We start from the raw sequence: 17,594 nt of genomic DNA, 5'->3' as shown, positions 1-17,594 counted from the left end.
TACATTTTTTTCCCCATTATAAAATGGTGGCATGCTTTAGATGGGGGAGGGAACCCTATTATGACAAATTACTGGGAGACAGTATTTGTGCTTCCTTTACCTTATGAAGGTAGTTTACTCAGCCCTTCATAGGGTAAATTCATTTCCCCAAAATTGCAGTTACCATAAAACTCTAACTCCATTTGTTACAAACGAAATATACACATAGTACTCACTTTATCTTTTGTGTAATTTTTAATTTTTATTTGTTTTGAAAATTTTTTTATTTACTTATTTCACAGAGAAAGAAAGCACACAAGCAAGGAGAGAGGCAGAGGGAAAGGGAGAGGCAGGCTTCCTGATGAGCAGGGAACTCAACACACAGCTCAATCCCAGGACCTTGCGATCATGACCTGAGCCGAAGGCAGACGCCTAACTGAGCCACTTAGGCACCTGATATAATTGAAGTTTTAATATATAGAGAATAACCCACAAAAACCAAGAAATAGCTGAAAATAGCCTAGATGTATGAGGTCATCATTGCTTTAAACTAGGAGCCATGTGTTCTATGGGGAGAACATAAGCTATGCATGCCAACCACAGAACCACGGGGATAATTATGTAGTACCTCTTATTTTGTTCCATGAATGTAAAGATGCTAAAGTAGCAGTTTTAAGTAAAAAATTTCTGGAAGTCAGAGTATCGTAATTTATATGGGTGTATCATGAGAAAATGACTGTATCCTGATGCTCTAAGACCTTAACGATTTCATCCCTTCATTTGAAAGAAGGTAAAAATGGATTATTGTATAGTAAAATGACTTGCTAGTTGGTAGCAGAGCTGTGGTCTTCTGGTTACCTTTCCAGTGCACTTTTTTTTAAGATTTTATCTATCTGTCTGAGAGGGAGCACAAGCAGGGGGAGGGGCAAAGGAAGAGGGAGAAACAGGCTGCCCACTGAGCAGGGAGCCTGATAAGGGGGCTCGATCCCTGGACCCTGAAATCATGACCTAAGCCAAAGGCAACTGCTTAACTGAGCCACCCAGGCACCCCTCCAGTGCCCTGTCTTCTGCATCATGAGCTGTGTTATGTCTTTTCTTTATGATTTAAAAAAAATAATGTTAACCCATTTGTAGTGATTAAATTCTAGGTTTATTTTTCTATAGATAAAGAACTGTCAGCATGCTAATGCGGAACGTCCCACTACTGCTAGGATTTCCTCTGTGCAGTTCCATCCTCGTGCTCAGGTTGTGATGGTTGCTGCACTAGATAATGCTGTATCGCTGTTTCAGGTATGCATTTTTAAATTAAAACTTATAGTCAGTAGTATTTACTCCCAGGATATAGAGTCTAGGAAATAACCAAAAGGAATGTTTGCATTTCCTTATAGGTTGATGGAAGAACAAATCCTAAAATCCAGAGCATCTATTTGGAAAAGTTTCCAATCTATAAGGCTTGTTTTAGTGCTAATGGAGAAGAGGTTTTAGCCACGAGTATCCACAGCAAGGTTCTTTATGTCTATGATATGCTGGCTGGAAAGTTAATTCCTGTGCATCAAGTGAGAGGTAAGGTTTCTCTTGCACATGCAGCTGATCACCCCTCTTCCCTGCCAGCCCCACAGCTGAGTTCAATTTAACAGTGTTTACAACCACTTTCCCCCCATTGGATTCTTTTTTCTCTTTTTTTTTTTTTTTAAAGATTTTTATTTATTCATAGAGATGCAGAGAGAGAGAGAGGCAGAGACACAGGCAGAGGGAGAAGCAGGCTCTATGCAGAGAGCCTGACGTGGGACTCGATCCAGGGTCTCCAGATCATGCCGTGGGCTGCAGGCGGCGCTAAACCGCTGCGCCACCGGGGCTGCCCACCCCCCCCACCCCCCATTGGATTCTTAAAAATGAGAGTATCTTTAGTTTTAGCATTCAGGGTATGTCATTGTGTTGAGATAACACATCCAAATGAAAGTAGTGAACTTTTTATTGAGTGCTTATGGGAAAATTGGAATTTTTTTCTCCTAGAGCAGAAAAGCAACTGGAAATGCTTGGCTGTAAAATTAGCAGTTGATGCAGCAGCAAGAGCTTGAGAGCTAGAAGACTTGAGTCCCAAGTCCTCAAAGTATTTCACCTCTCTGGTCTTCAGGAAATTTGGGTTCTCTCTTGTTCCTCTCGTGTGTGTTATAATAGAGTTTTGGTTTACATTTAAAGGAAGTAAGCGTTGCTTTTGGACATCATAATGTATTTTAAAGACTATTTTAAAAAATATTTTTATTAGGTGAAAATGTATCTTCTTCTACTCTTCCCATTCTTCCCCTCCGCATATCACCACAAAATCCAGTGACACCTTTATGAACCCTATGTGAACCTAGGCCCTTATAGTGAGGTTGGCTGGGTTAGCATTGTAAGTGTTGGGAGGTGGCGTTAATGATGCTCTGGCTTCCTGGAGTTTCCCTGTTACACTGTAGGTATGTTTGGGGCTGTAAAGGACAAGGGTAGCTCTTTACAGCTTTTTTTTCTAACTGTTCAAAGTGAATGAGACCAACTTCAGAAACATTTATGGTGTTTCTTTTCAGTGTTTCCAGTCTTCTGTTTTCTGTGTTCCCTGACACTTGGTGATACTTTCCATGTGGGTTCTTAGTTGAAGCATGTTTTAACCCCGTGCTTCTCAGTAATGTGCATATGAATCACCTGGGGATCTGGTTAAAGCACAGACTGATTCTCTAGGTGTGAAGTGGGCCTGATTCTGTATTTTTAACAAGCACTTAGGTGATGCTGACCTCACTTTGAGTTGAAAAGGCTTAACCAGTCTACCCGTATTGAAGCAGAAAACAGCATATAGTTGTTAACTTTTTTCACGTTCTGTTCTTCTAAATGAAAAGGTACAGGGTTTTTTCCATCCTTGCCTTCCATCCTTTTGTGAATAGCAAAACCCGGGGTTGGCCAAGATACAGTTAGTGATGTTTACCATGGAATCTGCTGGTACGCAGGAGTGTGGATCTAATTGCTAGTTTATTCTGAGACGTGGCATTTGCCTTTCCCTCTCAGTATTTCCTCTCTTATTCTTTCCTCTATAAGCATAGCTTGGCAATAATGATGATAATGATAAAGTTAAGTGTATTTCCTTTTGTGGGTTGGTTGTTGAACACTATTTTCAGTCTTATAAAACACTATAAATGACTCAAATTAATGAAGGACGTTAGGATGGAGGGAGAAATTGCTGACTGGTTAGAATATGCAAACGTATACATATGTAAATTTGTCTTAAATGTAAATTTAAAAAATGAATACAGAATTGATGGATTCTAAAGAATTCTGAATTGATGGTTTGTTCCATTAACCCGATGGTGCTCATAATATGGGGTCCAGGGACTCAAAATTCTCTGATAGAATTTAGAGGTCTGTGAAGTCAGTTGAGAAGAATATTACATCTTTATTTTTACTAACCTATAACTGAGGTTTAGCATGTCCTTCAGTTAAGAAAGTTTTTGAACAACAAGAAGGGGACCATATGTTTCACTAGACTGACACAAAAAGGTTGAGCACCCCAGATTACTAGTTCAAACTAGTCCAGAAGCAGTTTCTGTTATATTATTTAGAAGGACAATTTTTTAAAAAGATTATTTGTTTATTTATTCATTCATGAGATAGACACAGAGAGAGAGGCAGAGACACAGGCAGAAGGAGAAGCAAGCTCCATGCAGGGAGCCCGATGTGGGACTCCATCCTGGGACTGCAGGATCATGCCCTCAGCCAAAGGCAAACACTCACCACTAAGCCGCTCAGATGTCCCTAGAAGGACAATTCTTTCTTTTCTTTCTTTCTTTCTTTTTTTTCTTTTTTTTTCTAGAGGGACAGTTCTTAAGAGAGATCTTGTTCTAGGTAAACACATGAGGAATCTGACCATTTGGGAATTAAATTAGTTGGTCAGGCAGCCATTTTGATTATAAGCATAATACTCAAAGGTGTGGTAATGTCGGAGCTTCAGTTTTCTCTTTGTATAAAGCTGAGGGTCCTAAATATTAAAAAAGGTAAATTTAGGGCAGCTCGGGTGGCTCAGTGGTTTAGCGCCGCCTTCAGCCCAGGACCTTATCTTGGACACCCAGGATCAAGTATCGCATTGAGCTCCCTGCATGGGTCCTCCTTCTCTCTCTGCCTGTGTCTCTGCCTCTGTCTGTCTCTCTCTTTCTATCATGAATAAATACATAATCTTTAAAAAATTAAAAAAATTTTTTTTTAGTTTTATTTTTCTAGTTTTTATTTTAATTCCAGTTAGCATACAGTGTTCTGTTTCAAGTGTACAATATAGTGATTCAGCACTTCCATACATCACCTGGTGCTTATCACAAGTACACGCCTTAATCCCCATCACCTAGTTAACCCATTCCCCCATCCCTCGACTCCCCTTCCTTCTGGTAACCATCACTTTATTCAAAAGAGAAAATTTTTACCATGAGTACAACCACATGGTAAGTGCTCAGTTAGCAGTAAGTAATTGCCACCATTTTAGGAGTAACATATAATCTGTCCCATCACAGTCCACTTTCCATCTTACGGAATTTGGCACTATTATGATTAAATTGGCCATTCTTTTTCTTATCACTTGTTCATTAGTTGACCTAAAAATCTCATTCACAGATCTGTAAAAAGATTTCTATCTGGTGTCTTTATTTTATTTATTTTTATTTTTAAAAGATTTTTTGTTTATTCATAAGAGACACAGAGAGAGAGGCAGAGACACAGGCAGAGGAAGAAGCAGGCTCCTCACAAGGAGCCCAATGTGGAGCTTGGTCCCCAGACCCTGGGATCACAACCTGGGCCAAAGGCAGATGCTCAATCACTGAACCACCCACATGTCCATATCTGGTATCTTTAAAGCATTATATTTTCTTTGGCAAGGTCATACATATTTTATCTGGTTCCTATTTTGGAAGATTCAGCGTTTGTTTTTTTTTTTTTAATTTTTATTTATTTATGATAGTCACACACACAGAGAGAGAGAGGCAGAGACACAGGCAGAGGGAGAAGCAGGCTCCATGCACCGGGAGCCCGACGTGGGATTCGATCCTGGGTCTCCAGGATCGCGCCCTGGGCCAAAGGCAGGCGCCAAACCGCTGCGCCACCCAGGGATCCCAGATTCAGCGTTTGTTAAAAGTAATTAAAATGTTGATATTAGCATTTATTACCACTTTTTGCGAGGTTAAAAGTAAAATGCTATATACGTATAACTGGTATGCTGTAAGTTTTGGATGAAAATACTGTTATCTTATTTTTTTTTTTTTCAATTAATTGCTAAATCAACTACCAGACTTAATTTGCTGCAAGTCTAGTGTTTACTTCTGAAAGACCCCCCCTCCCCCTTTCTTGAGTTCCCTCAGAACAACAAGCTTACTCAGGCATAAGGTCTTTTAGCCAGCTGTGGGCAGAGAGCAGGCACTGTGTAATGAGCCCTTTGGCACTTTGCCTTTTGCTGCCACACCAGGTCTGTCTCTGCCCAGTATGAGAGAACTTTGTTCCCTGTGGCTCTCATGATACATGTGCAGTCCGTATTCCTCTGTGGGTGTGGTGGTCCCCAGCTGTAGGCCATTTAGTTCTCATATTTCTTCTGTGTCAGTAAGATTTGGTCTGGAGGAGTTTCCAGCTCTACACTGCTGGAACTAGCCTCCCTTCCCTGCTTCATCATGTGATGGGATTTTCCTTTTGTTTGGAGCTGTTTCTGTATACTGTAGTCAGAATGTAAATTTTGACCAGAGTGGGGGATGAAAATTATCCTAGATGGAATAGATTCATAGTGGAGGAGTAACCCCAGTAATTGAAAATTTTATCTGGATTGATTTCCATCAAGAGACCTAGGGTATAGTCCCTGGGGCAGCACTAGAGTGGGAGGCCCAGTTTTGTAGGATTTTTGAACCATTTAGACAAAAACTGTTAATAGGATAAAAGATCGTCTGTGGGAGCCTTAACTAGCATTTTCCTGTAGAGGAACAAGGGTTCTTCACTAGATTTTTCTAAATGTATTTATTCTGATGACTATATTAACTTAGCAACTTAAACATTTTTTGAAATAATACTTTTTGATCAAGCAGTGCATTCATTTGGTGCAAAAATCCAGTACATAAAAAAGGGTGAAGAGTGAAAAGTTTCCCCTGGTCTGTCTCCCTGGCCACCTGCTTCCCTTCCCTAGAGGTAGCCAGTTGTACCTATTTATGTATCCTTTCTATTAGACAATTTTTTAATGAGTTAAGTTTGCTCACTAAGTCATCTTGATAGAGTCTTCGGTATGGTCAGTATGAGCCTTTTAGGCATGGAAAAAAGAGTATGTCCCTTTGTAATTAAGCAAATCAATACTCTCTATACTTAGCTCATGTGATTAGGTTATACAAGTCACATTTTCGGAAGCTAATCAACTCTTGAATACATTGACACTTTGTGGTTTTCTTTTTTTCCTTTCTTATTTGTTTATTTAGTTTTTCCTTTTTGCCTCTACCTAGTTAAGACTAGACTGCTTCATCATGGGCTGTTTAGTTGGTAGTCAGCAACTAGTTACAGTATGTTACTGTGTTTTAGCTGTCTCTCATGGCTGTATATTTCCCTCCTGGTAAATGAACTTTGTGACAAAGAAGTATAATTTATCCTTTTAGTTAATTACAGATATCACCATTTACATTTGGAAAATTAGTTGGTACGTTTACTATTCGGAGAGCTGAATCTCTGGCTGCAGTTCAAATGGTGAATGTTAACCAAGACAGAGAAGAAGAGTAAGCACTTTGTAATGACCTTTATTTGGGTCAGACTCACTCAGTGTGAGCCTACTTTTGGTTTAGTTTGAGGCATTTAGATGTTTTAAAAGAAATTCTCAATTGCCAGTGAATGATAATGTTACAGAAAACCATATTAGGGATGCCTAGGTGGCTCAGTGGGTGAGCCTCCGCCTTTGGCTCCTGGGATCCCGGGGTCCTGGGATTGAGTCCTGCATCATGCTTCCCACTGGGAGCTTGCTTCTCCCTCTACCTATGTCTTTGCCCCTCTCTGTCTCTCTCATGAATAAATAAATAAAATCCTTAAAAAAACCAACATATTAATTCTTATTGATTTGTCTCCTCTCTTAGGTTTGAAAGAGAAGCTAGTGAGGAGCTTTGAAGTCTCTCCAGATGGGTCCTTCTTGCTGATAAACGGTGTTGCTGGATATCTTCATTTGTTGTCGATGAAGGTGAACCATTATTAGTGGTTGCTTGTTCTTTTAGGATAAGATTTTAGTGTAGGGATAGTCTTTGAACCATAACTCACAGTGTCCTGAAATCTGCATCTTAAGCAGAGGGGCACAGTGGGACTTGGGAAGAGCTTCCGAGTGTAGGGACAAACACAGCTGAGTAGGTACTACGAATCCCACTGAGCCAGTGTGATTCTTCCATGCACCTCTTAGCATTTTGATAAGTAATATTTGTTATTCTTCCAGACTAAAGAATTGATTGGTAGCATGAAAATTAATGGGAGGGTTGCAGCGTCCACATTCTCTTCAGATAGCAAGAAAGTATATGCCTCTTCAGGTAAGTTAATGACATGATCATCTAAAGCTTTTCTTTTCCTTTTTTTTAAAATTTTATTTATTTATTTATTTATTTATTTATTTATTTATTTATTTATTTATTTATTTATTTATTTATTTATTTATTTATGATAGTCACACAGAGAGAGAGGCAGAGACACAGGCAGAGGGAGAAGCAGGCTCCATGCACCGGGAGCCCGACGTGGGACTCGATCCCGGGTCTCCAGGATCGTGCCCTGGGCCAAAGGCAGGCACCAAACCGCTGTGCCACCCAGGGATCTCCCTAAAGTTTTTCTTAAAGGCTTTGGATGTGTTTATATTTCAGATTTAACCAAAAACAGTGTTTGATTTTAGACTTTTGTGTTAGTTAGAAAGTCATTTTTAATTTTAGAATTTGTCATTGCCGGGCAGCCCGGGTGGCTCAGCGGTTTAGTGCTGCCTTCAGCCCAGGGTGTGATCCTGGAGACCTGGGATCAAGTCCCACGTCAGCTCCTTGCATGGAGCCTGCTTCTCCCTCTGCCTGTGTCTCTGCCCCTCTCTCTCTCTCTCTCTCTCTCTGTCTCTGTCTCTCATCAATAAATAAATTTAAAAATAAATAATTTGTCATTGCCATTTGCCTTATTATTTACTAACTAGTAATAGTGAAGAGCTAACTGTTTAACCATGTTACCATGTTTAGGGAAAAGATGGAAAGAAAATACTTATTTAAAAGATGATTCATTTTCAGACTTTGTTTTTGAAAGTTACTTGGAATCATCATCCTTTTTCTTTTAGAAGTATGTCTTCACTTGGATAACGTTTTGAATGTTCTTCATTATTGACGGAAGACAATTCAGATCTAACCCTCTGACTTCTTGTGGTGCAGTTGACCAACTATTTCTCACTCTTGGCAGTCTCCAATCTGGCACTTTTCTGCTCTTTGCCTGTGTCCTGTGCCGCCTTGGACTCTTAGTCCCTTAACTGTAGGATCTTGGGGCCATCATAATCTTAGTGTAGTTCATGCTGCTTGGTAGTGGGAGGCATCAGAGTGGTTCTACCTGTGAGTACTATTCTTCAATATCTGTGGGGCTCTTTAGCATAATTTTTGCTATACTTCAGCTAATAGCACCTGATAACATAGCATTAGGGGCTTTTTTTGAGGTATAATTGACATATATTAAGTCACAACAGTGATTAAATGTTTGTATATATTGCAAATGATCACAATAAGTCTAGATATCATCTGTCACCGCACAGTTACAATTTTTTTTCTTGTGATGAGAACTTATAACGTCTCTCTTAGCAACTTTCAAATATGCTCTACTGGGACGCCTGGGTAGCTCAGTGGTTTAGTGCCTGCCTTCGGCCCAGGGCATGATCCTGGAGTCCTGGGATCGAGTCCCACGTCGGGCTCCCTGCATGGTGCCTGCTTCTCCCTCTGCCTGTGTCTCTGCCTCTCTCTCTGTGTCTCTCATGAATAAATAAATCTTAAAAAAAAAAACAAATATGCTCTACTGTGTTGTTAACTGTAGTTCACCATATTATATATTGTCTCCATGATTTATTTTATAACTGGCTTAAAAAGTTGTTTTGGGTTTTTTTGTTTGTTTGTTTGTTTTTTACAGATTTATTTATTTTAGAGAGTGCACTAGTGCGGGAGGGGGAAGCAGACCCCCTGCTGAGCAAGGATTTCCCAACAAGGGGCTCTATCCCAGGACCCTGAGCTCATGACCTGAGCTGAAACTCAGTTTAGAGTGATTTTCACTCTAAACTTAAAGGTACTATTTTTAGATAGCTAGTTAGAATGTAGTTTTCTAGATGTGGGAATGTATATCAGAAATATTTTTAGGCCAGTTTTCTAGGTGTAGGATATTTATAGTGAGTTTTTGTTTCTAGCCCCTTTGTACTATTGAAGAGGGGCTGAGGATGGTCAGCTCAGTTGGCTTTCAACTTAAAAACAAAATTAACCAAACTCTTTTTTGGCTCTTTAATTCAGGTGATGGGGAAGTTTATGTTTGGGATGTGAACTCTAGAAAGTGCCTTAATAGATTCGTTGATGAAGGCAGTTTATATGGATTAAGCATTGCCACATCTAGGAATGGACAGTATGTGGCTTGTGGGTAAGTAAAGAGAGGTTCTTGTAACCTTAATCATGTTGTGCTAGTGGAAAAATATTAAAGAATTAAATACACTAGATAGTGCTTAAGTAGTTCTATTTATAAACTGTTCAGTAATAAAAATCAGTACACCCAGGTCTTTTGCACCTCTTAATGCAATGTTTAATAATGTTAATGGTGGCTTATCAGCTCTTTGACAAAGAAATACTGGACTGCTTTATATCATTGTATTTTTTCTTTTTTTTTAAATTTTTATTTATTTATGATAGAGAGAGAGCCAGAGAGACACAGGCAGAGAGAGAAGCAGGCTCCATGCACCGGGAGCCCGACGTGGGACTCGATCCTGGGTCTCCAGGATCGTGCCCTGGGCCAAAGGCAGGCGCCAAACCGCTGCGCCACCCAGGGATCCCTGTATTTTTTCTTATATTTGAAATATTCATTTAATCACATCAGGTTTTCTTATTACTCTTTTGGTTTCTTGCCATTGATAAGGAAACAATAAGTTAAACTTTAGGTTTAAGTTTCAAAGATACTTAAAGCACTTTTTTCTTTGGCTAGTGGTATAAATCAAACATGTTGCTAAGAAATACTGTTTGTTAATATTGTAGAAACTTTGAAAATATTATCTAGAACATGTTACTGTGTTGTTACTGGAAAGAAATGGTTGTTACACTAGTGGAAAGATGGCTCTATTCTCCTACTTGATTCTTTTTTTTAGTATTTTTATTTTATTTACTCATGAGAGACACACAGAGAGAGAGAGAGAGAGAGAGAGAGAGGCAGAAACATAGGAAGAGGGAGAAGCAGGCTTCCCACAGAGAGCCTGATGCAGGACTCAATCCCAGGACAGGACCCCGGGATCACAACCTGAACCGAAGGCAGAGGCTCAGCTACTGAGTCATCCAGGTGCCCACTCCTGTTTGATTCTAAAGATGCATGGGGCGAGGGGGCATTGGAGACTTACCTGGATTTCTGATTATCTTATTTTCCAAGCCACTCATCACCTGAAACTTTAGATCTTCTGACAGTGGATTTTTATGACTTTCTTAGTGTGTACACAACTTCAGTCAAATCTCCCTGGGTGAGAGATGAAGTGGGTCTTGCCATCTGTTAGTATGGCATATGCTTTCTTCATTCCCTCCTTCAGGTTAAAATTGGGACAAATCCTTGTAAACATCCCCACCACCATTTGAAAATTGGTCACCTACTACCTTTGGGGCATGGGGTGGGAGTGGGAAAGAAGGTAAAACCAGGCTGTGGAGCTTGGAGACCAGGTCCAAATAAAGGCCTTGACAAAGGCCCCTTCCTGTCCTATGTTCTCTCTAGTCACCACACCTACTACAGACCTATAGGGAGGGATGCCCCCATGTGAGCCCAGCATTTGCCCAGTGTGTGCATGATGGCAGTAGTCCATGGTTAGCAGAACTTCTGGGAGTAAAGCTCCTTTAAAATGAAAGCTGATGTTGAAACTAATTTTAAATAATTTTAAGCAGAATTGCCCCCAAATGACCTTCACTTAAATTTGTGAAGTTAGTTTTCTGGTCCTTGCCTCTCTTTTTTGAATTACTTTTATTATTTTATTCATTGGACCCTTTGAAGAGCCCAAAAAGGAAAGAATCTAATACTAGTTTAAACTCATTTGATTTATTTGTCCTCAGTGTAATAGAATTCTGATGTTCTTGGTCAAAGACCATTATTAGGTTTTTATTGTTATACCTGTAGAGAAAGGCCTTAACCTTGTTAGAGGAATTTCTGAGGTTATTAGAGAGGTAGCGAGGAGTGGAGAAGCCAGAGGCAGGAGTAGCTGAACCCCACTGGCTGGTGCTGGCTCCCTTTCTCTCCCCTTCCCCTTTCTTCTGTCAGTGCCTTGCTTCTCCTCTCTCTTCCCTCTGCTGCCCTCTTTGCCCTCCTCCTCGTAGTACTGCCCTGAAACCCCTCTCTCTAGGCCTCTGCTGTTAGGAATTGACTCCTTTGGTCTAAAAACTCCTCTGTTTTGTATCTGTTAATTCTTCTCATTCAGTGTCCTGACATAAGGTAGATGCTTTGAATGCGGTTTTAGCTCTGATAGGGCGATAGGGAAACTAAGATTGTAAATAGTTCCACTTCTGTTTTTTTTTTTTTTTTTTTTTAAAGATTTTGTTTATTTATTCATGACAGACACAGAGAGAGAGAGGCAGAGACACAGGCAGAGGGGAGAAGCAGGCTCCATGCAGGGAGCCCGACTTGGGACTCGATCCCGGGTCTCTAGGATCACACCCTGGGCTGAAGGCGGCGCTAAACCGCTGAGCCACCCGGGCTGCCCCTACTTACGTTGTTTTTTATGTCATTTGTTAATGTAAGGATTGCAATATGCTTTTATAAAGTGTTCATATTAATTTATGCAACATCAGTGTTAGAGTGTACTTGGGAAATGTCTGGCCTACCTTCATTCTGTGGATAGGGACTGATGCTCTGAAGTGTTCTCTAGGAGACCACTGAAATCATTGACAGAGTAGGGCCTAGAACCCTGTAGTCTCACTTTTTCAGGTGCAGTACCTCTCTCACTCCACTGGGTGGAATCTGTAGTTAGGTCATACCTTTGCTGCATCTTCTGTAAGTGCAATAGGGTGTCTTGTTCTGTGACTTCCTAGCTGGTCTGGAAGTCAGTCATTAAAAAGAAAGACATGTGAATGTCTACTAGGTGCAAAGCACTGTATATTGAAGAATGAAAAGGAATTGAGACATGGCATATTCTGTCTTGTGTGTGATAGCCCTTTGTGTGCAGAGGCCCCTCTGACCTCAGAAGGTAGCTTACCAAATTCAGATATCCTTATAAGGTGACTGAGTGAGTCTCCTTTATTTTGTTTTATTTTCTCTGCTGACAGTGAGGAAGTTGGGAATGTCTCATCCTGCAGCCATGCCACAAATCACTAGCTTAGCCTCCTGTCTTTACTAGGGGTGCAAGCTACAAACCACTTTGGGGTCTTTGCATTTTGAGAACTTTAGGTCAATGCCATAGAAGTATCTATTTTTGCATTTTCAGATCAAAGTTCTATCAGGTGATTTGAGATTTGTTGGCTCTAGCCTTTATCAGCTCCTTATAAATACACAAATTAAAATAGCCTTTTTAGGGCTCCTGGTGGCTTAGTCAATTAAGTGGCTGCCTTTGGCTCAGCTCATGATCCCAGGGTCCTAGAATCGAGCCCCACATTGGGCTTCCTGCTCCATAGGGAGTCTGCTTCTCCCTCTCCCTCCACCGCTCCCCTCGCTCGTGTGTTCACTCTCAGATAAAATCTTTAGAAAAAAATAAATAAAATTGCCTTTATTGTTCCCATCTAAATAGTTTCAAACTTTGATTAATAATTACAATGGAAAGACTTATCAGCAAATTTTTTCCCATCATTTACCATGTGCCAAGGACTGTTTTTCTTGTATAACTATATGTACATATGTGTGTGTATATTAACTATATATGTGTATGGGTGTATCTATATATTTTTCATATATAAATTAAGTCTCATTTCCTACTTCACAATATGGGTACTATTATCTCCATTTTACAGGTTGGGGGGCTGAGGCATTGTGAGTTAAGTAACTTGGTTAATGTTACACAGAGAGTAAGAGGTAGAGCCAGCAGTTACAACCCAAATAGTCTGGCTGCAAAGCCCGAACTCTTAATGACTCTGCTGCCTGTTTTGAAGCTATACCTTTCTGCATTTGTGTTTACATATGTACAGGCGGGACGTCTGGGTTGCTCATTGGTTGAGCCTCTGCCTTTGGCTCAGGTCATGATCCAAGGGTCCTGGGATAGAGTCCCACATCAGGGAGTCTGAGTCTCCCTCTTCTTATGTCTCTGCCTCTCTCTCTGTGTCTCTCATGAATAAATACAATCTTAAAAAAAAAAAGTAAAGGCAGTTTACTAGGAGTTTTGTAGATTAAGAAATCTTATAAGAAGCAAAGACAGTTTATAGTTTGTCTTGAGTATGAATCCTTTTGTACCATGTATATAATCCCTTTGGAAAATCTGCTTCAACTATTCTGTTTCAGCTTTTACATAGCTTTCTTTTTTTATCTCTAAATGTACCTTGGATTGCTATTTCTTCTACTTAAATCTGGATTTTAAATCCTTAGCTTAAGACTTTGCTTCAGGATTTTTGTGATATCAGTAACCTTTCTGGGTTTGGAAAATATGAGAACTAGTCTTCTGGAACTTAAAGCTAATGAACAAGTGTCTCTTTCATCTTTGTGCTGTAGGATATTTTCAGTATTCGTTTATTCTCGTTACTGTCCTGTTTCTGTTCCCTCCCTTGTTTGTGTCCAGATGGCATCTTAGTCTAATCCTGCATGTCCATCACAGTGGCCAGTACCACATTTAAAGTGTTCAGTAGCTGCATGCATGTAGTGGCTTCTCATCTTGGACAGTGCAGATACAGAGCATTTCATTATCATAGGAAGGTGTGTTGAATCACACTTTGTTGATAAAGAGGTCTAAGAGTTGGTTAATTTAACTTTTTTCATTGGTTGTTAATCATTAAACTGATTATTGGCAGAGCCAGGTCTGGAACTCAGGTTGTCTCATTCCCAGTTCTGTGTTCTTTCCACACTGCCAACCTCGATCAAATATTTTGATTTTATGTTCAGAAAATACTGGATAATTCAGGGCTATAGAAAAATATGAAATTCATTAGGATTTAGGGCCCAGAATTAATTGTTCTATCAAAAAATTAAAATTTTTTAAAATTTTTATTTATTTATGATAGTCACACACAGAGAGAGAGAGAGGCAGAGACATAGGCAGAGGGAGAAGCAGGCTCCATGCACCAGGAGCCCGATGTGGGATTTGATCCCAGGTCTCCAGGACCGCGCCCTGGGCCAAAGGCAGGCGCCAAACTGCTGCGCCACCCAGGGATCCCCCAAAAATTAATTTTTTACAAAAGATTTAATTTATTTATTCATGAGAGACACAGGGAGAGGCAGAGACTTAGGCAGAAGGAGAAGCAGGCTCCATGCAGGGAGCCTGATGTGGGACTCAATCCTGGGACTCCAGGATCACACCTTGGGCAGAAGGGAGGCGCTAAACTGCTGAGCCACCCAGGCGTCCCAATTGTCCTTTAATTTTAGCACTCTCATTGAATATATAAAATGGGTTTCATTTTAGTTCATGTAGAGAATTTTCAGGCCATATATGTTTTACAGTGCCAGGAAAATCTTCAGGACATGTATGTTTCACAGTGCCGGGAAAACCTGTTTTATTGAATGTTGTGTTTCTGCCTTGTTTTTTTCATTGCTAAAAACATTGACCATTTAGCTAGGGACTGTGAGATAGAAGAACAACAGCGTGTCACCATCTTATGATTTCTGGTCCTGTGGTGAGGACAGATGTATATCCATGTATCTCTTTATAGACAAGTCTTCATGAGGTCTGCAGTTGAGATACAGTGTTTTTTAAGAGCGCAGGAAACAGGTGAAGGCTGTCCTAACCGTCATCTGGAAAAGTATTTTTGCAGGTATTGGCACTTGAGCTAAGCATTTGAGGGCCAGGTAGGATTCAGAGAAAGGCATTGCAGGTAGTGGAAATGAAAGGTCTGGAGGGGAGACGATTCAGGTTTAGATTCTGAGTGGGGTGCAGATGGGATGACTTCTGAGGGCTTCGGCTACAGAGGGAAACAGGAGAGGGAGAACTTGTAGGGGTGTTTTACCCTGTGTCGAAGACTGTGGACATGACATTGAGTGGAAAGAGAAAGTATCAAGGGTTTTTAAGTAGAGGAGAATCGTGATTGTATCTGAATTTGAGGGTTTGAAGTAGACAATTCCTGTGACAGCCTTTAGGGGGAGCAGCAGAGGTGCAGGGAGCTTTGAGGTGGTTGCAGTAATCCTGGTGGGGCTGTCGCTGAGGACAGTGGGAATGAGAGCACGGGAGAGGGGCCTCTGGGTGGCTCAGCGGTTGAGCGTCTGCCTTTGGCTTGTGGCGTGATCCTGGGGTTCTGGGATCAAGTTCTACATCCGGCTTCCTGCATGGGGCCTGCTTCTTCCTCTGCCTATGTCTCTCTCCCCCCCGCCCCTCTCTCTCTCTCTCTCTCTCCGTCTCTAATGAATAAATAAATAAAATCTTAAAAAAAAACAAACAAACGCAAGAGAGACAGGCATTGATGTTTGTGATGTATGTCATAGCCGCTTAGAGAATTGGGATGGGAGAGAAGCAGGATGTTCTCGGGTTCCAGGCCTGAGTAGCCAGAAGAATGGACTTGTCTTAGTATGAGCGGGGAGGAGGTGGCATGTTGAAAGAGGTGCATTCATTCCCACAAGCAGAAGTGTGGTGTGGCTGAGAGTAAAGGCACTGATTTGGATGGGATAGGAGACAGGTGGTCTTGTCCATAGGAGAAAATGAGGTGAATGAGATGCTAGAGGTAGGTGGGAAGTAGAACCCTGGGGACCAGAGTCATTGGAGAAGGGAGGTAACTGAGAGTGAGAAGAAAATCAAGAGTTTGGTCTTTTTTGGTCTTGAAAAAGAATTCTTTGTTCAGCCAGTTTAAGTTCTATATGACACCTGTGGCTAGGGGGACGCCTAGCCCCCCTTAGCTAGGGGTTGGGGGAATTGTCCCTGGTTGAATAACTACTGTTCTACCTTATAATTTCTTTTGTTAATAATATTAATTTCTTTTGTTCATAATATTAATTTCTTTGTGCTCTTCTTTTTTTGCACCACAACCTTGGTTCCTAGTCCTAGTTCATAAGACAAACATTGGTTTGGCTTGTTGCCATCATTCCTTTTTGTGAAAGTTTTTGTGTACCAGGACACTCTGTGGTTGCTATTCTGCTAATACATTGACTACCTGGGATTCAGGAACTTGTTTCTAGCTCAGTCAGCTATGGTTGTGGGTGGATGGATGACAGTCATGTCTGCTTCTTTAGTTACGAGTTCTGGGGTAAGCTAGTAAGCATGCTTATTTCTCTGTTCTGTTCTTCCCCTTACCTATGATACTGGTATTTTGTTTTGTCCAGCTTGAGTCCAGGGTCTTCCACTATGCTTCATCTGGTCCAGCTTCACCTCATACTGATTTTTCCTTTCTCTGAACATAGCTCACATACAGAGCTTAATGTGCTTTATTATATTTTCTTATATTTTTGGCTGTTTCATGCAGATATTTTTTTTTCTGGGATAAATTCCTTCTGATATTTTGTATTCCTTATTACGTACTGTTGGACATACAGTACTCATTCAATAAATACTAACACTGTCAGTGACATTAGAATCTATTTATATCCATTTTTTATATCCATTTTTTTAAGATTTAAACATTTATTTTTTAAAAAAGATTTTATTTATTTATTCATGAGACACAGAGAGAGGCAGAGATATAGGTGGGGGCGGGGGGGGGAGGCAGGCTCTGTGCAGGGAGCACGATGTGGGACTCCTTCCTGGGACCCCAGGATCACGCCCTGAGCTGAAGGTAGGCGCTCAGCACGGAGCCACCCAGGTGTCCCTACAAACTTATTTTAAAGAGAGAGTGTCCACGAGGGTGAAGAGGAGGGACAGGGAGAGAGGAACCCAGTTAGACTCTGCATAGAGCATGGAGCCTGGAGCCCAAAGTGGGACTCGATCTCATGACCTGAGCTGAAACTGAGAGTAGATGCTCAACCGACTACACCATCCAGGCATCCCAGAATCAGTTATATTCTTTTAGCAGAAATACTACTATTAAAATAAGTTTCTATATATCAAAATGATTAACTTGTGCCATTTTTGTCCCACAGATTTAAGCAACAGTCAAGCAAGAATGAGCAGGCCTTTATTTAAAGTTCATGATAGTAAGATTTGATCTAAAATTGATATATAGAAGAGAGCCATATGGATTATAACTTTTTGTACCTAATTAAGATGGATTTAGCCATAAATCAGTGTTCAGTAAGAAAAGACATTCGGTGTAAGTACAATGAGTAGATATTTTGATCCAAGTTAAAGTTAAAAATATGGGTAAGGAAAAGATGAAATTTGTCTTAGTCCA

The 17,594-nt window shown here is 40.6% G+C and overlaps 1 protein-coding gene across 6 annotated transcripts in view; it reads left to right on the top strand.

Annotated features, from left to right (window-relative positions):
• UTP18 (UTP18 small subunit processome component) overlaps positions 1 to 17,594 on the top strand; it is a 42,402-nt gene that overhangs the window by 14,994 nt on the left and 9,814 nt on the right. For 4 of the 6 annotated variants that reach the window (XR_012008856.1, XM_072780013.1, XM_072780012.1 and 1 more), the window contains exons 6-10: positions 1,144 to 1,269; positions 1,368 to 1,542; positions 7,077 to 7,177; positions 7,424 to 7,514; positions 9,489 to 9,612. Coding sequence is in view for 4 of the 6 variants with exons in the window: in XM_072780013.1 (XP_072636114.1) it covers positions 1,144 to 1,269; positions 1,368 to 1,542; positions 7,077 to 7,177; positions 7,424 to 7,514; positions 9,489 to 9,612 (617 nt within the window). In the remaining 2 variants the exon portion in view is untranslated. Of the gene's footprint in view, positions 1 to 1,143; positions 1,270 to 1,367; positions 1,543 to 7,076; positions 7,178 to 7,423; positions 7,515 to 9,488; positions 9,613 to 17,343; positions 17,514 to 17,594 lie in introns of all 6 variants that reach the window. The other 2 variants (XR_012008857.1, XM_072780016.1) reach the window with 2 other exon arrangements.

The sequence above is a fragment of the Canis lupus genome, chromosome 16 (assembly GCF_048164855.1).
Source record: "Canis lupus baileyi chromosome 16, mCanLup2.hap1, whole genome shotgun sequence".
In the NCBI taxonomy this organism is placed as follows: Eukaryota; Metazoa; Chordata; class Mammalia; order Carnivora; family Canidae; genus Canis; species Canis lupus.
Note: the sequence above shows the minus strand (reverse complement) of the source record. Positions and strands in the feature narration are given on the sequence as shown.